General features: G+C 49.3%; 1 protein-coding gene and 1 pseudogene across 1 annotated transcript; one reads left to right on the top strand and one right to left on the bottom strand.

Annotated features, from left to right (window-relative positions):
• Positions 1 to 704: 704 nt before the first annotated feature.
• On the bottom strand, positions 705 to 2,420 carry LOC144134691 (uncharacterized). The gene has a single exon (XM_077667543.1). It carries the CDS (start codon positions 2,418 to 2,420, stop codon positions 795 to 797), a length of 1,626 nt encoding a protein of 541 aa, XP_077523669.1. The 3' UTR covers positions 705 to 794.
• A 2,515-nt stretch (positions 2,421 to 4,935) lies between these two features.
• On the top strand, positions 4,936 to 21,951 carry LOC144112995 (uncharacterized; annotated as a pseudogene).
• Positions 21,952 to 23,295: the final 1,344 nt, after the last annotated feature.

Genomic DNA, 23,295 nt, shown 5'->3' with positions numbered 1-23,295 from the left:
AGTAGTCGAGCGCCCTAACCACTGAGCCACCGCGGCGGGTATGTCAGTGGAGATCTCAATCTCGCTTTCATGTACGTGGCGTTGGTGTCGAACTGTAAAAGCCACCTCTGATTGCGTTCCGCACACTATAAACAGCGCGCCCTCCCTGCCACCCTGGGAGGTGGCATGCAGGTAATGGTTGATCGCGAGAGATTGATCACCAAATGAACGCTTCGGCCTCCTATTGCCGCAGTGCCGCATGTCAGCCACAACGCTGTCAGCGCTAATGCATTCAGGACATCTCTCTCTCTCACCACCGCCACATGTATAAAAGCACGAATGAGGCGTCCGCATATCCAGGGAGCCAGTCATACGCCGTTCCTTTGCTCAAAGCCATCGCGTCTAGAGTGTAAGAAAGGGCCATTTATTATACACATGTTTCTTCTTTCCGCAAGTGTCGTTCTGTGCAGCGAGCGTGCTTTTGTGCCCACACGTGTGCTTTCTGTACGGGGAGCGTCCTTGGCGCCGCCCACCGTTCTGCGAATGCCCCCGCCACCCGAAGTACGAACTGGAGAGCCGCGCGGCGTCTGCTTTCAAGTGGGCCCGTGCACATGTGCGCGTGAGTGTGTGCGTGTGTGTGCGCTTCCGGTGCATTGTAAGTGCGCGGTAGCCTGCGGCGCTGGGAGGAGACACAGCGAAGAGACGGTGGTGGTGGTGGTAAAAACGTTTATTTCCTCTGAAAAGAGGGAGTTACATGGAGGGTGCTCAGGAGTCAGGCTTAGTGCCCTTCCCCTCACAATCACTAGGTGGAGTCCCTAGTACGGGACCCCAGTGGCTTCCGCTGCCGCCATAGCTCGTTCGACCATCGCCTTTTGGGCTTTCAGGTCGCAACAGGCGAGTAGGGTCGCCTCCCAGTCCTCCCGGGTGGGGTTTGGGTTTGGAGTAAAAGCAGGGTTGGAGGGGCACGCCCACACTATGTGGTAGAGGTTCGAGGACCTCTCCCCACAGTGCGGGCACTCCCCGGAGAAGGCAGGGTCAAAGTGCTTTAGCGAGGCCGGGCACATCATGGTGTTCGTGACAAGGCGGAGGAACAGGCGTTCCTCCGCTCTCGTTAATCCTTTACACGGGTGGGGGTACAGTTTATGTCTATCTTTGTATAATTGCGTTATTTCCTTGTAAGTGTAGGTCGGCGTGGCTTCCGCTACTTCTTCAGAGGAGGCGGGGGACGAGGTTGCCCGGTTAGAGAGCGCGCGGGCGGCTGCATCTGCTGCCTCGTTTCCTCCTAGCCCCGAGTGGGCCGGAGCCCAGACTATGAAGCGGTGGGATGGACCCCCTACGTACGAGCTGTTTTGCAGCAGCCGGTAGGCCAGGTACGGGACCCAGCCCTGTTGGACGTTCCGACACGCCCCTCGCGAGTCGGTTGTGATTGTCTTGGAATCGGAGTGTGTTGCCGCTAATGCGATGGCGACTTCCTCTGCTTGAGTGACGCTTCGGGCTTTGAAGGTGAGCCCGTTCACCGTGTTGGACTCGTGGATCACTGCCGCCGTGTACCACCCGCCTTGGTGCGGGCCGGATGCGTCCACGTAGTATACCCCGGGTTTCCTTCCGTAGTGGTGAGCTAAGGCCTCTGCCCTGGCCCTGCGTCTACCCTCGTGGTCGTCCCTGGACATATTAATTGGGAGTGGTCTTACGTGCAGGGCGTAACGCCACTCCTGAGAGAGTCTTACTCTCTCCTCGGTTAGAGTCGTGTGTTCTATGTGCAGACGGGCTAAAAGGCGGCGTCCTGACGGCGTCTGCGATAATCGCGTGTATTGACCTGTGAGGTGGGCTTCTCTAAGTTCATCGAAGGAGTTCGTCATACCCAGACCTTGGAGTCTCAGGTTAGACGTAGTTATCGGGAGGTCGAGGGCCTTCTTCGCCATTTTGCGTATTATCACCTCGATGATGTTCTGGTCGTGTTTGTTGAGGCGGAGATAGGGGGTCGAGTACAGGATTCTGCTTGTTACAAAGGCATTGGCCAGCCGCAAGGCGTCTTTGCTTCGCAATCCCCCTTTCTTGTTCGAGACTCTGCGGACCATTCGGCCCACCTGATCTCCCACCTTCTTTAGTTTGTCGAGCGTGGTCGTCGCCAGCCGACGCTGGTGGATGAAAAGACCTAGGGCTCTAATTTCTTTTCTTTCGGGTATCGGTTCCGATCCAAGTCTCAATTCTATCTTGTTTGTGCATTTTTTGTTGGGGCGAATGTGCACGAATTCGGATTTTTGAGGGGAGCAATGAAGGCCACATCTTTTCGCGTACTCGTTCACCGCGGTGGCCGCCTCCTGCAGGCTGGCCTCCATTTCACCGAGAGAGCCCTGCGTGGCCCAAATGGAGATGTCGTCCGCGTACAGCGCGTGCTGCACACCCGGGACTTTCTCCAGGTGGACCGGCAGGTTCTTCATTGCCAAGTTGAAAAGCAAGGGGGATAGCACCGCTCCCTGTGGCGTCCTTCTCGTGCCTAATAGAAAGGGGCCGTGTTGCGCGTTCTGGATCCTCACGTAGGCCTGTCTGTCCGTGAGGAAGCGTTTTATGTACTCGAAAGCGTTCCTGCCGCATCCCGTCTCTGATAGGTGTGTGAGGATCGCCTCGTGTGTCACATTATCGAAGGCTCCCTTCAGATCTAGGGCCAGCACTATCTTATCCCCGTTCGGATGTTCGATCGGGTTTAGTACCTCCCTGCTGAGCTGCAGCAGGATGTCCTGAGCCGATTTATTTGTCCTGAAGCCGTACATCGAGTCGGCGAAGACTCGCTTGTTTTCTAGGTACTCAGATAGTCTATCTCTGACCATAGCTTCCATCAGTTTGCCCACGCACGAGGTGAGAGAAATAGGTCTTAGGTTATCCGTATCTATGGCCTTGCCCGCCTTGGGGATGAAAGTTATCAGCGCCGTCTTCCACTCCGTGGGAAGTGGAGCTTCGCCCACCCAAACCGAATTCAAGTGTTTTAGGAGGGATTCGTATGCGCGGTCCGGCAGATTGGCTAGGAGTTTTACCGAGATCCCGTCCTTTCCTGGCGCGGTCCCGCGTTTCATCCTCGCTAGAGCGGCCTTGAGTTCGTATATTTTGAAAGGTTCGTCCAGCTCAGCATTTTGGGCTCCACTGTATCTGTAAGCTTCTCCCCTTGGATCTTGGGTCGTGCTCAGGTACTGGTCCCGAAGCTTCAGTGCGAGCTGGGCCGTATTTCCTTGAAATACATGTACCGCTCTCTGCAGGTGCTTCTGCGTCTCGGTGCGCGTCTGGTTGGGATCTATGAGCGCCCGGAAGAGGCGCCACGTGTTTTTGCTAGACATCTGCCTAGCGGCCGCGTTGCACCTATCTACCCAGTTCGCGTCCGCGAGTTGCGCCGCGTACTCCGCCGCTTCTTTAGTGATTGCCGCGATCCGAGCTCTTAGCTTTCGGTTATGCTTCTGTCTACGCCATCTTTTGACCATGCTGCGTCTGGCTGCCCAGAGGTGGAGGAGGTGGGTGTCCACGTCCGTCACCGCCTCTGAGAGCTTTACCTGCGTCTCCGTCGAACACAGGTTGATCAGCAGCTGTTTTGTCCAGGCTTGATAACCCTGCTCCTGGATGGAGCTTACCTCGTATTCCTTTCTAAATTTCGTCCAGTTCGGCAGCATAGTGTGCCCCGTAGGCCTGGTAAGGGGTTTCGTACGGATCGTTATGGTGATCAGGCAGTGGTCACTACCGAGAGTTTCCTCCGTATTCGTCCACTCCACTCGCCTCGCGTTTTTCGTGAAGGTTAAGTCGGGACACGTGTCCCTCTGCACCGAGTTCCCTATCCGCGTGGGGCACGCCGGGTCAGTGTGTAGGGTTAGACCTAACGCGGACGCCGCCTCCGCTAGCTTCCGTCCTCGTATGTCTTCTCGATGATAGCCCCATGAGGGACTCTGCGCGTTGAAATCTCCCATTACTAGTAGCGGGTCTCGTCCTGCTTCCCTGATAGCTCTGCTCAGGAGTGTGGAGAAGGTTACGTTTTTTGCTTTAGGTGGGCAGTACACGTTCAGGATGTGTAGCGGCGAATCCTCCTTTTCAGTGGCAGAAGAGTCACCATCACGTGCGAAAAGCTGGTTTGTAATTCCAGATCTACCAAATTTGCAGTGAAATTTTTGTGCACAAAGATGCACGTTAGGGGGTCGAGTTGGAACGTTTTGTAGTTTGTGAGGCTCACGTTCCCGCCAGGTTCCTGTACGGCCACTACTGCCGGAGTATGCTCGTACGTAGACAGGTGCATCCTAAGATCCGCTCTCTTAGTCCTCGATTTCAAGCCTCGACTATTCCACTGCGTTAATGTTATGGGACTCTCTTTAGTTTGTCTCGCCATGTTGTATCTGGAGATTGTTGTTATTCTGGAGGGGAAATTGCTCCTGGTGGTCTTCCTCCTCGTCCTCGCTCAGCACCCTACGCATCCTGTAGGCTCGGGGATTCTGGAGTCTCCTCGTGTTAGCGTATTTGCGAACCGTCATCGCTTTCGCTATCTGTTGTGAGACTATGGTGGGAATGGATTCCTGGACCCTTCTCATCATAGCGTCTAGTTTATTTGCAAGTCTAGGTTCTGTGTCGCTTTCCATCGCCTCCTCTTGCTGAGGTGGCTGGGGGGTTTAGCTAGCGCACTTTCTAGTTTGCTCGTTAGCACCGCGATCTGCGCTTTTAGGGCTGCTATCTGGTTTCGTAACTCGGACGACAAGGAACGAGTGCGTCTAAGAGAGAGTGTGTGTGTGCGATGCTGGACGGTGCGGGTGCGCGAGCGGGTGCGAATTCGCGAGTAACTATTTTGGCATGTAAATAAGTTTTTGTAAATATATCCTTTTGCATTTCCTTCACATGAGTGCTTAATCGTCTCATTTCTTCAGCGCGTATTTGATAACATTAATTGAATCTTAAGGGTTATCTCTAACATTAATCAGAAGTGGGATTGTAACTGCGCGAACCGGACTGGAGACTGCGAATTCCAGAGAGCGAACTGTAGTTAATCACGACCATGAGCGAGACACCTTCAGGAGCGACAGCGGGCACCACCGACGGTCAAGATGGAGGAAAAGTGAGCGACAGCATTTCAGTGAGCGACTTCCTGAGCGCGATGCGGGAAAAAGACCGTCTGTTGGCCAGTCTGCTGGAAAGGCTCGCTCTACCAGCGTCATCAGGAGCGCCAGGCGTGGCAGCAGCAACAACAACCTATCAGGTGATGCCTGACCTCAGCAAGAACATTTCTGACTTCGATGGCAGCGGCGATGCGGTGTCGGCGAAAGAGTGGCTGGGAAACCTGCAGACCACCGCTACACTGCACCGATGGCCTGAACCATTCAAGTTGGAGACTGCTAAGTGCCACCTTGTGGGACCTGCCAAGGACTGGCTGCGTTCTCGCAAAGAAGTGAGTACGTCGTGGGAAAATTTTGACTACCACTTCCGCCGCACCTTCTGCGGCCAGACACGAGCGGCAGAACGATGGAGGAAGATGCAGAAGCGAGTGCAGCAGCGCAACGAAAGCACAACAGCCTACTTCCATTCAAAGGTGCGTCTTTGTCGAGAGGCCATCCTCGATTTTTGTGACACCCGGGAGCAGGTGCTGACCGGTCTCCGCTCAAGGCAGCTCTGTACTATGCTACTTGGACGCACCCACGAGGACGACGACGATCTTCTCCACGATATTATGGAATTTGAGCGTATCGACCGAGAGCGGGAGCAAAGGTTTGGCGGCACGCGTGAGAAGAGGCAATTCACGGCGGCCACCGAAAGGGTTGCAGAAACACCACCTGCGCGGAAGACTACGTACGATCGATTTGGCAAGGACAGGAGACCACCCCTGACCAACGAAAGAGGCCAGTTCAAATGCTACAACTGTGGGCGATTCGGACACATCTCCCGCGATTGTCCAGGAGAAAGGCATGAGATGAAATGCTTACGCTGTGGGAAGAGCGGCCACACGCAGCGTCATTGTTCGATGAGCCAAAGCAACGAGACCAACACAGTGACCGACACCGAACGGAAAATCGCCCCTGGAGCGCTACTGAAGTAGGTCATGCTGAACGGGACGACGACCCTCGTCGGCATGATCGACAACGGCAGCTCTGGATGCCTCCTGCGTGCCTCTGCGGCTGCACGTTGCGGTGCGAGGCTGACGAAGGATGCCACGGCCCTCTACGGTTCCGGCAGCCAAGGCACTCCTTCAGCCAGGGCGATCGGCAAGTGCTACACAGACCTCGAGATCGACGGTGTCAAAGGCGAGAACGGTCCTTTTCTTGTAGTGCCAGACGATACTTTGACAGTTGACTTGCTTGTCGGGAGAACGTACACAGAACTACCTTACGTGGCCTACGCCAGGCTGGGTGGTTGTTTGCGCTTCTGGCACAAAAGTGTATGTCCGTTCTCTCACCTGGAGCCGTTGAATGAGCCCAGACTGCGTGTGAAAGCGACTAGAGAGACCGTCATTCACTCTAACTCCATTAATTGGATAACCTTATCATAAGATTCCGATTTGTCAGGCCCTGTTTTGTTCTGTACACTTGGAAACGAAATTCTTGTCGACATGAGAGAAGGGGAGATTAGTGTGCCGATTTTCACGAGCGGAGACAAAGACTTGCTTGTGAAAAGGGGACGGCGACTCGGGCGCGTCATGGAGGTTGACGTTGTGGAGATACCTGACAGCCAAAAGCAACCTGCCCGCGTGAGCGAGAGCGATGCAACTGAGCCCAAGGTTTTCTGCGTTGCGACAGAGCGCAGACCAATCGAGGATCAGCAGCTTGAAGTGGGGCCCTCAGTAACGAAGCAGCAAAAGGCTGAACTTCTTGGCCTTCTAAATAAATATCGCGACTGCTTCGCCAACAACATTAGCGAGCTGGGATGCACTCCTGTGCTTAAGATGGACATCACGGAGACACCTGGAAGTTCGCCTGTCGCGGTTAGGCCGTACCGAACAAATGCCGCGGAGAGAGAGACAATTCGTGAGATTGTTGGAGAGTGGAAAAGAGAGGGTATCGTAAGCGAGACCTCGTCGCCTTACGCGAGCCGAGTGATCCTAGTGCAAAAAAGAACGGCGAGAAGCGTTTAGTCGTCGATTACCGCCGCCTGAACGCGCAGAGATTGAAGGAAAAGTACCCGCTCCCTAGCATGGACGAACAGCTTGAGAAACTGTCTGGGGCGAAGCTGTACACTGTGCTGGACCTTGCTCATGGCTATCTGCAGGTGCCACTCAGCGACGAAGCAAATAGCAAAACAGCTTTCATAACACCTGATGAGACAGGGCAGTTCGAAAGGATGACGTTTGGGCTCACAAACGCTCCATCGGTGTTCCAGCGCCTGATGAATCGAGTCTTGGGGCCTTTGAGGGGCACGATCGCAATGTGCTATTTGGATGACGTGCTCATTCCGGCACGGAACTGGAACGAGTTACTCGTGCGGCTGCGCCAGGTTCTCGAAGCTTTCAAAAGGGCGAATCTAACCCTGAGACTTAGCAAGTGCGCCTTCGCTAAGGACAGCGTTGAATTTCTGGGTTTTCGCCTCAAGGAGGGAACGGTGCAGCCCGGAGAAGCTAAGGTGCAGGCAATAGAGCTTTTCCCTGTACCGAAAAACGCTCATGACGTCAGGCGGTTCTAGGGGCTGACGAGCTTCTTTCGGCGTTTCATCGCGAAATATGCTCTGATTGCCGAACCTCTCACCAGGCTCACCAAGAAAGAAGAAAAATTTGTATGGGGCTCTGAACAAGAGGAAAGTTTCCAGGAGCTCAAATCACGGCTCATGTGTGAACCTGTACTCCAGCTGTATGACCCGAAAGCGGAGACTGAGTTACATACCGATGCATGTGCGAAAGGACTAGCAGCAATGCTGCTCCAAAAGAAGGGTGACAAATGGCATCTCGTCTATTGTGTTAGTAAAAAGACGACGGACGCGGAAAAGAATTACCACTCGTCTAAGCTCGAGTTAATGGCAATTGTTTGGGCAGTGGATCGCCTCAGACCGCTGCTGCTGGCAATACACTTTACAATTGTTACCGACTGCCAGGCTTTGGTTTACCTCAACGCGCAGCGAACCCAAAAGCCGCAAATCGCAAGGTGGTATGATTTGATCCAGGAGTTCGAGTTCACAATCAAGCACCGCCCGGGAACGCGAATGCTCCACGTCGACTCTCTCAGCCGTGGTCCCGTGGAAGCTCCTCAAGACACGATGAACTCCCTGCTAGAAGAAAGGTTCGAGGTGTGCGTGGCGTGTGACCTTGCCGAACAAGTAATGGTTCTTCAGAGAGGCGATGAAGAGCTGCGAGAGCTTCTAACCATTCTGGAGAAACCGGAGAGCGATCGTACGAAGGAAGAGAAGGCAAGAGCGAGGGGTTACAACGTGAGGGAGGGAAGACTCGTGAGAGAGATAGAAGAGGACGCAAACGTGAAGTTCAAATTCGTACCGCCAAAATGCATGCGAAAGGCAGTTGTGGTGCAATCGCATGATTTGATGGGACACTTCGCACTGGAAAAGACAGTTTCCAAAATCCAAGAGAGCTTTTGGTTCCCACGAATGAGGAACTACGTCCGGAAGCACATTTCGCAGTGTATCGAATGCATTTACAACGAAGTACCTGCTGGCAGACGAGAAGGTCTTTTACACCCAATTCTGCCGGGCAAACGACCGTTCGAGGTGATACATATGGACCACATGGGGCCATTCGTCCCAAGCAAGAAGCGCAACCAGTACCTCCTTGTGTTCATCGACAACCTCACCAGATTTGTGAGACTGATCGCTACACGCGACACATCAACCAAGCATGTGCTCCGTGCGCTAGAGGAGTTCGTTCTCGAAAGAGGTCTGCCAAGGACAGTTATTAGCGATAGAGGCAGTTGCTTCACGTCGCGCGCCTTTGCGGAATTCTGCACTGCACGATGCATACGTCACGTGCTTAACTCGACGCGCCACCCGCAAGCAAACGGCCTTGTGGAGAGAGTAAACCGGACAGTTCTGCCCGTCATCGCAACTTCAATGAGCGACCCAAAGCAGCGCGATTGGGACGAAAAACTTTCAAAGGCAGAACGTGACATCAAAAATGCCGTAAACAAGACATCAGGCAAGACACCTTTCGAAATGCTGTACGGGTACCAGCCGGAGTTCCACAGCACCGCCTTGAGAAGAATTGTCGGCAGCGACGAAGCCCAATGGGAAAACCCCGAGGAATTGCGAACACGAGTTCGACAGCGCATCATCGCCGAGCAAGAGAAAAGCAAGGCAGCGTATGATCGAAGGCACTTCCCGGCACGTCTCTACGATGTCGGCGACATCGTGTTCATGACTAAGGCTCCTGAGCAGACCGGAAAACCGACGAAGGCCCAGCGTAAGTACAGAGGACCGTTGGTAGTAACCCAGGCTCTACCCTCTGATACATATCGAGTGACAGAGCTCGATCAGTGCAAGAATACTCGTTTTGCGACTACAGCTCACGTGTCACAGCTTAAGGGGTGGACGTCAACGCACCCGCAAGACCGCTTAGAAGACGACGAGTCATCCACCGAAGAGGAAGACACTGCGAGAGAAGTGGAGAGTGTCCCGCAGCCACTCAGGCGTTCGGAACGCAAACGCGCAGTGCCGAGCTGAACTATTTTTCAGGCCACATCCAAGGATGCGTGCTACTAATTTTACCCACTTGTCTACTGCCTGCATCCGTTCTATTCTAGTTTTATTCATACGTCTGTATATGTTTCATGACTGTTTGCGAAGTGTTTGTGTGTTGTACAGTTTTGTTCACTTCTATTAACGAGGCCGTTAAGTTTTGTCAGAATGCCCGAGTGTAAGAAAGGGCCATTTATTATACACATGTTTCTTCTTTCCACAAGTGTCGTTCTGTGCAGCGAGCGTGCTTTTGTGCCCACACGTGTGCTTTCTGTACGGGGAGCGTCCTTGGCGCCGCCCACCGTTCTGCGAATGCCCCCGCCACCCGAAGTACGAACTGGAGAGCCGCGCGGCGTCTGCTTTCAAGTGGGCCCGTGCACATGTGCGCGTGAGTGTGTGCGTGTGTGTGCGCTTCCGGTGCATTGTAAGTGCGCGGTAGCCTGCGGCGCTGGGAGGAGACACAGCGAAGAGACGGACGACAAGGAACGAGTGTGTCTCAGAGAGAGTGTATGTGTGCGATGCTGGACGGTGCGGGTGCGCGAGCGGGTGCGAATTCGCGAGTAACTATTTTGGCATGTAAATAAGTTTTTGTAAATATATCCTTTTGCATTTCCTTCACATGAGTGCTTAACCGTCTCATTTCTTCAGCGCGTATTTGATAACATTAATTGAATCTTAAGGGTCATCTCTAACAAGAGGAGGAGGAGGAGGAAAAACTTTATTTATATTTGATATTAAAATGTGTTATTAGCGGTCGCGGGCTGTCTTCTTCACCTTCCGATGAGTTATTGCAGCCCGTCTTAACAGGGTTGGGGCCCCTGGTCCAGGGCTCCACTGAGGTATGCCGCCAGGTAGGCTCTCCGCACCAATCCGCGCTGGACGGCCGGGTCCTCGCTAGAGAGCATCCCCTCCCACTGTTCCGCACTCGGGTTTTTGTTTATTGCAGCTAGATCCTTGTTTTTCTGACACACCCACGTTATGTGCATTAACTTGGGTTTTTCTCCACACCACGGACCTTTGCTGCTGTATTGCGTGGGGCAGATTTTACTTAAGGTATTTAGATTGGGGAAAGTCCCCGTTTGCAGCAGCCTCCAGCCTACTGCATCTTGTTGGTGTAGGCTGTTATGGGGTGGCGGATATTTGAGTCGCGTTCCCCTGTGATAGTTTAGAATGTCTGAGTAGCTCAGGGGTACCGGGTCTGCTGCTGGGTTATCGGGGTCAGTTTGAGTGGAGGCTCGGTTTGTGTGCTCTCGAGCAATCCTATCTGCCTCTACGTTCCCGGCGATCCCGGTGCGTCCTGGTACCCACATGATTACGTGTTGCAGTTGTTGTTCCCTGGTTTGCGGCATTTTGGCCGATTTAAGGATATGTAGAGCTTTCCGTCCTATTTTGCCATTCATGTAATTTCGGCATGCTGCTTGCGAGTCTGTTAATATTGTTAGAGACCTTCGGATACGGTAGCCCTCCGCCGCCGCCAGGGCGATGGCAGCCTCTTCGGCTTCCTCGGCCGCACAGTCCTTGAATGATGCGCTGGATATTTCCCTGTGTGCAGTTTATTGCCGTTGCTACCATTCTGTTTCTGATTTCTCGAGAATCTTTCGGGTACGCAGCCGCGTCTGTGTAAAGTGTGTTTTCTTTTTCGGCTAGGATTTGTTGAACGTATTTTGCCCTAGCTTCCCTGCGTCCTTTATGCAGGTTTGGATCCATGTTTTTCGGTATCGGGGCTATCCTGAGTGTAGACATTTTCAACGCCAACTCCAATGAACACATTGAACGCCGACATCTTTCGCTTTGTATATTCTGAATTAGCTGAGCTACTCCACATTAATTTTTGAACAGCGGTTTACCAATATCCCTCAGGAGGAAATGTACCCGGGTTCGAATCCGACCGCGGTGACCGCGTTTCGATGGAGGCGAAACGCAAGAGGCGTCCTTGTGATGTGCTATGTCTGTGCACGTTAAAGATCACCAGGTGGCGGAAATTATTCCTGAGACGTCCACTACGGCACCTCTTTCTTCCTTTCTTATTTCCCTCCCTCCTTTATTCCTTCCCGTACGGCGAGGTTCGGGTGCCCGTCGAGATATGCGAGACAGTTACTGCGCCATTTCCTTTTCTAAAAAAACCATTTTTTTTCAAGAAGAAAGTCGCGGTGGTTCAGTCGTAAGGGCGCTCGGCTACTGATCCGGAGTTCCCGGGTTCGAACCCGACCGCGGCGGCCGCGTTTCGATGGAGGCGAAACGCTAAGGCGCCCGTGTGCTGTACGATGTCAGTGCACGCTAAAGATCCCCAGGTGGTCGAAATTATTCCGGAGGCTTCCACTACGGCACCACTTCCTTTCTGCTTTCACTCCCTCCTTTATCCCTTCCCCTAAGGCGCGGTTCAGGTGTCGCCGATATGTGAGACAGATATTGTGCCATTTCCTTTCCCCAGAAACCAATTTTCTAAGAATAAAGTAGCCCCGCCGCGGTGGCTCAGTGGTTAGGGCGCTCGACTACTGATCCGGAGTTCCCGGGTTCGAACCCGACCGCGGCGGCTGCGTTTTTATGGAGGAAAAACGCTAAGGCGCCCGTGTGCTGTGCGATGTCAGTGCACGTTAAAGATCCCCAGGTGGTCGAAATTATTCCGGAGCCCTCCACTACGGACCTATTTGTTCCTCTCTTCTTTCACTCCCTCCTTTATCCCTTCCCTTACGGCGCGGTTCAGGTGTCCAACGATATATCAGACAGATACTGCGCCATTTCCTTTCCACGAAAAACCAATTATTAATATTATTATTAAAAATAAAGTATATAACAGCTGTGTCTTGCCGGTACTTACCTCTTCGGGAACAACGTGAAGGTTAATGAAAGTATCAGTAGTAAGTGGTTTTATTAAAATAATATTAAAAAGGAAGGAAAAGATTTTTGCTAGCCTCGGCATCTCCCATCGATACTGAAGCACCTGAGCAGGGGTAGCGGAAATAAAGGATAGCAGGCAGAATGGAGAAATGAAATGAAAGAGGTTAGGGGACAGGAAGAGAGGATTGGGGGAGAGGTAATATACACAAACTATTGACACATTAAGAAATGTGTCCAGGTTGTGCGCGTGATTAGTTCATGATGGAGCAATAAAAACACGCGCGCAAAACACTATGTTGACTACAACTGGAGTGGTGTCGAACGAAAAGGGTCCAACTTAAATTTAGGACAGCGTAGCGACCTTTTAAGGAAAATGATAGGTGTAACTTTGAGATAGAAAGAAGAAGGGGCAACGAATAAACGGGGCTTAAGGATATAAATCGAAATAAAGAACAAATGGGCGACGCATTTAATGCGAAAACAAGATAACCGATGTTCCATTAAAGTAACGGAGTGGATTCCAAGACAAGACGATCGAAGTAAGGGGCGTCAGGGAGTAAGGTGGGTGATTGAGGTTAGGAAGTTTTTGGTGATAAGGTGGCCGTAGCTGGCACAGGAAAGGGTTAATTCGAGGAATGTGAGGTAGGTCTTTGCCCTGCAGTGAACGCATTTAGCCCATGGGGACAGACAGACAGACAGACAGACAGACAGACAGACAGACAGACAGACAGACAGACAGACAGACAGACAGACAGACGGACGGACGGACGGACGGACGGACGGACGGACGGACGGACGGACGGACGGACGGACGGACGGACAGACAGACTTTATTGAGCAAGTGATTTTTAGACCTAGCTGGGTCCCTGGGCCACTGCGCGGTCCCACACTGCATCAAGTACGCCATGCCGGGACATGACGTCGGCAGCCCGAGTCACCGCAGCAAGCTGCTATGTCGGTTCTGCAGACATGAGCAGGACCTCCCAGTGAGATGAAGGTGATCATGAAAATTGATTTTAAGGAAAGGAAAGATACTGTACCTTTCCTTTCCTTAAAATCAATTTTCATGATCACCTTCATCCCCATTGGCTAAATGCGTTCACTTCAGGGCAAATACCTACCTCACATTCAACGAATTAACCCTTTCCTGTGCCAGCTACGGCCACCTTATCACCAAAAACTTCCTAACCTGTCACCCACCTTACTCCCTAACGCCCCCTACTACGTTCGCCTAGTCTTGGAATCCACTCCGTTACTTCAATGGAACATCGGTTATCTTGCTTTCGCATTAAATGCGTCACCCATTTGTTCTTAATTTCGACTTATATCCTTAAGTCCCGTATCTTTCTCGCCTCTCAGCTGATGCCTCCACAACTCCGTGAGGAACCCGACCACGGCGGCTGCGTTTTTATGGAGGAAAAACGCTAAGGCGCCCGTGTGCTGTGCGATGTCAGTGCACGTTAAAGATCCCCAGGTGGTCGAAATTATTCCGGAGCCCTCCACTACGGCACCTCTTTCTTCCTCTCTTCTTTCGCTCCCTCCTTTATCCCTTCCCTTACGACGCAGTTGAGGTGTCGAACGATATATGAGACAGATACTGCGCCATTTCCTTTCCCCCAAAACCAATTATTATTATTATCACTCCGTGAGTGAAGGAATGACAAAGGAAATGAACGAAGGATGGAAAGAGGCGCCGTGGTGGAAAGCTGCGCAATAATTTCTGCCACCTGCTGCACTCACGTCACTCAGCTTACGGTCACCTGTTGCGTTTAGCCTCCATCGAAACGTGGCCACCGCGCTAGCACATTGTCTGCAGTACTGCGGGTGTAATCGAGATTTCTCTTCGTCAGTGTTAGTGTTCGTCATTCTGCTTGCTTGCTTATTTAGGCCGGTTTTACTTTGTTTAAATATAACCGACTGCTCTGTATATCTTCAACCACACCTCACAATAACACTCCATTGCCTAGAATCACTTTTTAATCAGCTGCCAGAGCCGTATCTGGTAGTTGGGGATGTTAATGCACACTCCCCGTTTTGGGGGAGCGAACAGACAGACACTAGGGGCCGTATAATAGAAGATTTTATTCTGTGTTTGCCTACTCAATACAGGCAAACCCACATATTGCTCTCCAGCCTCAGGAAAAATGAGTGGCATAGACTTGTCTTTTAGCTCTTCATCTGTTTTTACCGATTTAAAGTGGGATGTTCTTCATAACCCGTGCGGAAGCGATCACCTTCCTGTGGTGATTAACTTTTCATCACCACCATCAGTCATCCCAAGTAAATCACGCCGCTGGAAGCTACACCTAGCAGACTGGCAACTGTTTAGAGAAAAGGCCAGTCTGGAGAAATTATTTTCAAACAATCTTAATGTTGATGAACTCAATGAAATTTTTACAACTTGCATTATTGATGCTGCGCGTCAAGCTATTCCTCAATCGTCAGGAATAGTACGACAAAACAACAAGGCCTGGTACACACAAGAATGCGAGAAGCAAAAAAGAAACAAAATAAAGCCTGGGGAGTTTCCCGAAGATACCCAACTCTTAAAAAACACGAGAGCAAAAGCACGGTACATCCGCTGTAATGCTGAAAAAACATCATGGAGATACCACGTATCGTCCATAAATAGTTCAGTTACATCCAAACAAATGCGGGAACAAGTCCGCAAGCTTAACGGAAGCTTTTATCCTTACACAATTAACAGGTCCGGACACACAAACAAGTATGAAAGAACAGGCAAACATCTTGGGCGAACATTTTTCAAACATTTATAGTTCTTCACACTACACAGAATTATTTTTAAAGTATAAACATGCAGCGGAGAAACATAGACTTCCAACAACTGGTTGCACGAACGAACTGTACAATGGTTTAATAACAATCCAAGAAATATGCAAAGTTCTCTCTGCCGGAAAAAAGGCAGCACCTAGCCCTGATAATATACATTACAAAATGCTGGCACATCTTTCCCAACCGTCTGTGGAAGCACTTTTGAAATTTTTTAACAAAATATGGGTACTCGGAAAACTACCGAAAGCCTGGAAGAAAGCAGTTATTGTACCATTCCTGAAACATGGAAAGCAACCAACATCCCCGAGTAGTTACAGGCCAATAGCCCTTACCAGCTGCCTTGCGAATACGTTCGAAAGTGTGCTCAATATAAGACTAACTTTACTGCTTGAATCTCGCGAACTTATTGACATCCATCAGTGAGGTTTTAAGAAAGCATGCTCAACAGACCATTTAGCTCGCCTGGAAAATACGAGAAGCTCTTATACACAAACAGCACGGTCTTGCCGTCTTTTTTGACCTCGAGAAAGCATACGACACCACCCGGAGGTTCGGCATCCTTCGTGACCTAGCAGAGCTTGGCATCCGTGGCAGGATGTTGAACTGCCTGAATGACTTCCTTTCCGACCGCTCATTTCAAGTACGCCTAGGATCAACCCTGTCTAGGAGCTTCGTTCCGAGAACGGGGTTCCTCAGGGGTGTATTTTAAGCACGACATTGTTATAAAAGTGAGTTACATAGCCAAAGTATTCCCGAAGTCGATTATGTATTCAGTTTACGTTGACGATCTGCAAATAGCCTACACATCTTCAAACCTGGTAACATGCGAGATACAAATACAGTTAACAATTAATAAACTAGTGACATGGGCAGACGGGAATGGATTCCAGTTTTCCACACAGAAAAAAGTGCCCAGTCTTTTCTCGCTCAAACGAGGCCTACAAGCGTAAAAATGAACACAAATTACTAGGCGTAACCTTTGACAAAAAACTCACTTTCCTGCCTCATATAAATGCGCTGAAAAAGAAAGCATCCCGATCCCTTAACATACTCAAAGAACTGTCACGAAAACATTGGGGCGCCGACAGGACATGTCCTAAAAATTTACTACTCTGTAGTACGCTCTACCCTTTACTATGGATGTATAGTGTATGGGTCAGCGAGACCATCATACCTTAAACGACTGGATCCACTACATAACTTAGGTTTGCGTCTTTCCACTGGTGCACACAGGACATCACCCATAAACAGTCTTTATGTATAAACCAACGAACCATCACTTACAGACCGAAGAACCATGCTCACATGCTCGTACATTTTGAAAATCCGTTCGCTTCCCAAGCACCTATTTTACCCCATAGTCACAAAGTGCCCGTCAAGAACACTGTTTAACAACAAAGCGCAAGCTATTAGGCCACTCCTCCTGCGTTTCGAAGAGATGTGCCAAAACCTCGGGGTACTGGACACATTACCTGCCATCGCTCGAAGACGAGGTCCACTGCCTCCATGGCACAATTTTCCGGCAATCTGCGATTTCACTCTTATGCAGTTCTGTAAAAAAACAAACTCCACAACAACATATAGTACAGTAATTCTTTGCACTCGAAGAAAAATACAGTAGCTTTACGGACTTTTACACTGACAGTTCAAAAACGAGTGTTTATGTAGGAAGCGCAGTGGGACGAGGGAATTCGAAGAAAACAATACGACTTCCACAAGGCTCATCCATCTTCACTACAGAATGTTACGCAGTATGTGTGGCTATAGAAAAAATACTAAGCGAGAATTATTAATTAATTAATTGGTTTTGGGGGAAAGGAAATGGCGCAGTATCTGTCTCATATATCTTTGGACACCTGAACCGCGCCGTAAGGGAAGGGATAAAGGAGGGAGTGAAAGAAGAAAGGAAGAATAGGTGCCGTAGTGGAGGGCTCCGGAATAATTTCGACCACCTGGGGATCTTTAACGTGCACTGACATCGCACAACACACGGGCGCCTTAGCGTTTTTCCTCCATAAAAACGCAGCCGCCGCGGTCGGGTTCGAACCCGGGAACTCCGGATCAGTAGTCGAGCGCCCTAACCACTGAGCCACCGCGGCGGGGCAAAAAGGACTAAGCGAGAACCTCAAAAACACTATTATTTACACAGACTTCTTAAGTGTACTTACAGCCCTCCACTCTAGAAACGCAATCACTCCTATACTTGATGACATCATACACAACACAGTAACAGCCACAGCTCGAGGACAAAGCATTAAACTCTGCTGGATCCCGAGTCACGTCGGAATAAAAGGCAATGAGAGAGCAGATTTGTGTACTGCTCAAGCTCGTGGCAAGGAAATAAAAAAGGTAAATATACCCTTTAATGACTGCATGAAATTAGTACAACAGAAATTAAAGAAAAAATGGCAGCCGGCTTGGAACAGTGAAGTGAATAATAAACTACACATAATAAAGCCGGTTTTAGGTGAATTTAAGTCATGTGTGCACTAGGAACGTTTTAAGGAAGTGATTCTATGCCGTCTCCAAATAGGCCACTCGCACCTTACGCACAACTTCCTGCTAACAAAATAAAATAAACCTGTTTGCAAAGAATGTGGAGATGAACTTACGGTTAACCATATTTTATTGACATGCGTGAAACTAGAAAAACTAAAGAAACGTACTTCACTCAATTTTATCATGAATGCATTCCTTTCCTCTCAACATTGCTCTTAGAAGATAATGCCATTGTTAACATACCTTCCGTTTTTAGCTTTTTAAAAGAAGCAGGCGTAATTGAAAGTATAATTTTTGAGCCATTGGTTCGCTTTAATTACATGATACACCTCAACCGCTCTCATTCCTGAGAAGTAGCCAGGCTGAGGCTTTTTATTTGATTGGTTGGGCGCCTCAGGATCCTTGCCCAGCCAAGGATAGCCGCTAAGGCTGCCTGACCTTCCTTAACGCTTTTACCATTAGTCATTTCCTAGGAAATTTCTTCTCCTCTGTTATTACTAAGCAGTACAATCTTTTTAGGCCATCTACACCATCGACAATGTTTCATATTCCTAAACATTCTACAGGAAACCAATTCTATACCTTGAGCTTGGCGCATGATGGCCTTAGCTGCCTATGTGCCATACAACATAACACACATTTTTTAGCTACCATCAGTGTCAGCCTCACTGTCACATTGTGGGACAAAGGCCTCTCCCATATTGCTCCAATTGTCATGCTCTGTGCCAGCTACTGCCATTTAATTTTCGTGAACTTCCTGATCTCATTTTAGGAGAAAGATGACTGACACCAAACAAGTTAATTTTTGGAAAAAAACACGATGTTTCGGGACCGACTCGGTCCCTTCTTCAAGTGTGACTACGGGTGAGGCGCAGCTTGGCTTCTTAAGCCCTCGCGTGGAAGACTTCCGGGTCAGTGGCTAGAAACCATGGATATAACAAGAAGGAAGTGCCCCCAGGGAGCGATTAACTTTCTTCCGGGTCTGTTGGATGTGCCACGACTTGAGTAGAAGCCTCCTCCGTGGGTTAGCTTCGGTTTCCAGTACAATAGTACCGTCAAAGTCAATTCGGTGGTCGCATGTATCGCAGTGTTCGGCCACAACGCTGCACTGACGGTTCATTTGTCGGACGTCCGCTTTGTGTTGACTCATTCTTTCCTCGAAGTTCTTCGTTTCCCCTACGTACGAGGCTGGGCAGACCGAGCATAGGATTTTGTATACAATGCCTTGGGCCCTTTCTTTAGGGTGGTGGTATTTTGAGCGGGGGAGGCGTCCAATGGTGGCAGTCAGTTTGTGCGTTGTTAGCACCCCTTCTTTACCGAGAATGTGAGCCAGCGTCTCGCTCACGCCTTTCACGTATGGGATACAAACACTTTTTTGCTTCTTGCACGTGCTTGGGGAAGGAATGGATCTGTTTTGTAGCGATAGCTACGTTACGGTAGCATTTCGAGCCCTCAGCGTGCCGGTGGCGGCGCCGCCACCCTGTGGCTGCGCCGCCACGCTGTCACGTGGCGCGAAGCAGCTGCCAGCGGCGCGGCGCCGGGGCTTATCCCGTGGTTGGTCACGTAACCAAGTTTCACTCAGCCAGCTGTAGCTATCGCGTCACTCCAAGTTTAACCAAAGCTAAACCACCGCCAATTTTTGTTTTGTCTTTTGTTTTTGGCTAATGCATCGGATGAATGAACTGGGTTTCCCATTTTTTGGAGATCGGAGACGACTCGGTTCTTCTCATTTCTTTTTTTCATGTGAGGAACATATGGTGTCAGCTCTCTTCAATAAAATGTAATGACAGATGCCTTGTGGGGAGTGGGATGGTTCGAGTTGAAATGGAGGTACCGCCCCGTGTGGGTACCTTAGCTTCCTCTGCCAGGGCAGCAGGGCAGTCTTTTCTTGACAGATCTACTCACAAGGCAGGACAAAGGCTTGCGGTTCTCGGTATGCAGAAAGCTAACCCACACGGGATGGTACGTCCATCCAAACTATCCCACTCCCCACAAGACATTTGTCTTGGATTTTGAGTAGCAGTTTACCAATATCCCTCAAACGAAAAGTATACAACAGCTGCACATATCTCACCAGCACTCGCCTATGGGGCAGAAATTCGAAGGCTAGCGAAAAGAGTTCAGCTTAAGTTAAGGACAACACAGCTAGGTATGGAAAGAAAAATGATAGATTTAACATTAAGACCAGAAGTTGGCAAAGTGGATGAGGGAACAAACGCAGGCTAATGACATCTTAGTCGAAATCAAGAGGAACAAATGAACTTGGGCAGGGCCTGTAATGTGAAGGCAAGATAACTGCTGGTCTTTGAGGGTAGCAGTGTGGGTTCCAAGAAAGGCAAGTGTAGCAGGGGTGGCAGAAAGGTGGGCGGATGCGATTAAGAAGTTTGCGGGCATAGGATGGGCACAGTTGACAAGGGACAGGGTTAATTGGAGAGACATAGAAGAGGCTTTTGCCCTGCAGTGGGTGTAGTCAGGCTGATGATGATGATGCTGAAATGCATTGAACTATGTTTTGTTGCAACATGTGTATTTTGAAGGGGGCTGAAATTTTATTTCTGGTCTTAAAAAGATGTCGAAAAGATGTCATCAGAATTATTTCATATATATGTTTAGGTGGGGCTACACATTTCAGTTGTAACTAGGCATCAAACAATGAATTACAATTTTTGAAGCGAAAAGCTTCGCTACGCTAGTCAACACCGCGCTTCGCGCGAGCAGGCTTAATGTCGGAGCACGAGTGACGTCATGCACGGTGCAGGTGGCCGCCGCCGACTCCGTCACCTGACCTTTCGCCGCTGCCGCGTTTCTCTCTCTCTTGCTTCCTAGTTACTACTGCGCATGCGCCACTAGTAGTACCGAGCCACATGTGTACCGCCGCTGCGCAGCGCCGCGCCTTTCCTCAAAATCCTGCTTTCAATTATCAGTTTCTCTTTCTTCTTGCCCTCCCTCCTTTATCCCTTCCTTTACGGGGCGGTTCGGGCGTCCACCGAGACATGTGAGACGGTTACTGTGCCATTTCCTTTCCTCAAAAACCAAACAAGTGAGCCGACGGCGTTCATAGAATTCATCGGCGTTGACAACTTTGCAAAGGCCGTTCATTTTCACGAAAGGAAAGGCGCACAATCGGCTCCGCGGGTAAGTGGATACCTCAATCTCGCTTTCATGTACGTGGCGTTCGTGCCCAACTGCAAAAGCCTGCTTTGATTGTGTTCCGCACACTCTATAAACAGCGCGCCCTCCCTGCCACCCTGGGAGGTGGCATGCAGGTAATGGTTGATCGCGAGAGATAGATCACCGAATGAACGCTGCGGCCTAGCTATTGCTGCAGTGCCGCATGTCAGCCAGAACGCTGTCAGCGCTAATGCATTCAGGCCACATCTCTCTCACCAACGCCACATGTATCAAAGCACAAATGAGGCGTCCGCATATCCAGGGAGCCAGTTATGCACCCTTCCTTTGCTCAAATCCATCGCCATCTATAGAATATTGTCAACGCCAATGAACACAGTGAACGCCGACGTCTTTCGCGTTGTATATCCTGGATTAGCTGAGCTAATCCACATAACTTTTTTTTTATTGTAAAGATTCTCCAGTCAACCTTCAAGTAGTTTGATGCATTATAAATGCATTCCGAGTCCTGTGAGCAAGTGTTTATGTGTCTGGTTGAGAAATAATTGGTGATGCTGCAGTAAAAAATGACGGGTTATGTACCATGCAGATTTCTGATGTCAAATTAGCCATGTAAAGCATTCCAACATCCTAATGCAGCGAGTAATTTCAATTTATGAAGCAACTTTCTGATAGCTGGCTATAGGTAAAGCACAATGTGTCATACCTGCACAATGTGTCTTGCTGTGCGTGCTTGTAAGGCTTTGAGGCACTTTGTTTTACATAAAAATTTGGTATAACCATTATGTGAATGGTGTTATAAGCTCTTATTTCCATAGGAAATTTGGCTCCAATAATGTTCGAATGCAAAGAATTCAACTTATTCCTATATGGGTACTAGCCATGCAGCTAGCCCTGGAATTCTGCTTATCCATGTGGAACGGTATAGCTTCTAAATATGGCTTCTTTTTCTGCAGCTCGTGGCATCAACCCGGAGGCGGCCAGCATTTGTCTCTGAACATCCTGTCGGTGGAGCCGAAAGTGTGCAGTGTCCTTTGCCAGCTCGAGAAGTTCAAGATAAAGTGGCAAGAATGTGCAGCTGAGATTTAGTTTCATTTTACACAATAACTCTGCTGCTAATACAAATATGTTTGTGTTTTTATATGGCTAATTGTCTGTATAACTTCTGTATACTACTTGTATCATTTTTATCTAATTAAAGCTTTTTGAGAACATTTCATTTCAATGCAATAGTTATTAGATATCGCCTAGCAAACTGCTACACATCTACCACTCTATTAGCTTATTTTCAAAGTGCCATTTTTATGCAGTGGGCATAGTCAGGCTAATGATGATGATGATGATTAGGGCTTGTTTTATATTTCATTAGATGCCCACATTACTTCCTTTACCATTTTCTTTATGTAATTCGGACAACAAAGTGCATTGCACAGAAAACACCACAGTTTTCCTCTAAAGATCTTTGGTCTTTGTGGGCATTCTGTGCAAAAGGCAGTTTTTATGCACTGATTGCTAAGTGTAAGAACCTACGAGAGCTATGTAAATTTACAGTTGGATAATCTGGGCCATAAGAACATCATGCTTGGGGAGACTCAAGTCTCATCCTGTAATTTGTTCTCGATTTCACTGCAATACCTCTGATGGCAACTGGTATTAGTATTACTGCTAGCTGGTTGTGTGCTACATCTGCTGTCAGTATAATGCTAGCAAAGTTGCCAAATCTTATAAATTTTAATGATGTTTAATTCCCTTAACTCTGCGGATGCTTAATTCCTATGTAACCCGTGCCTAGGCAACCTGGGCCCAAAAACAGGATTTGTATGCATACAGATTTCGTGGCGCACACGACACATTTACATTAAATGTGTGTCTTGCACGTGAACGAAGAACATGACCTGCTCCTGATTGGAACATATGAGTGTGTAATATAAAGCAAAACAATGCATTCTAGTCTGGGCGCCTCACTGAAATATAACCAAGCCTTTAAAAAAGACTAGTGTCCTAAACAAGTGAAACCAGCTGAGGGCTGCTTAGAGTTGCGTGACCTAGTCTGCAGTGTGTAACAAAAGTAAAAACAGCGCTAATTTTTACACAACCCACACAGAAAGACCAGACAGGACGGGCGCTGACTCCAACTATGTTTATTGAAAGCCACATGTTGCATATATATATAGCCCGAAGAAGGTGAACGCATGCGCATTTCTTACATGGTAAAAAAGGAAAAAAAGGAGAAAAAACCAACAACATAAAGCACACTCACACAAAAGCTACTCATCATTGCGTATCATTTAGCAATCTATGCTTATTTCCTCGTAGGGAGATGGAAGTGGTGCTGACGCACATGCCACCTCTCTCTTTGATAAAAAAAGGCTTCTGCCAGTTCCCAAGCTAATCTATCTTTGCTTCTAGCTAGAATTTTAATCTCGCCAAGTC

Source organism: Amblyomma americanum, chromosome 1 (assembly GCF_052857255.1).
Source record: "Amblyomma americanum isolate KBUSLIRL-KWMA chromosome 1, ASM5285725v1, whole genome shotgun sequence".
NCBI classification, from domain to species: Eukaryota; Metazoa; Arthropoda; class Arachnida; order Ixodida; family Ixodidae; genus Amblyomma; species Amblyomma americanum.
Note: the sequence above shows the minus strand (reverse complement) of the source record. Positions and strands in the feature narration are given on the sequence as shown.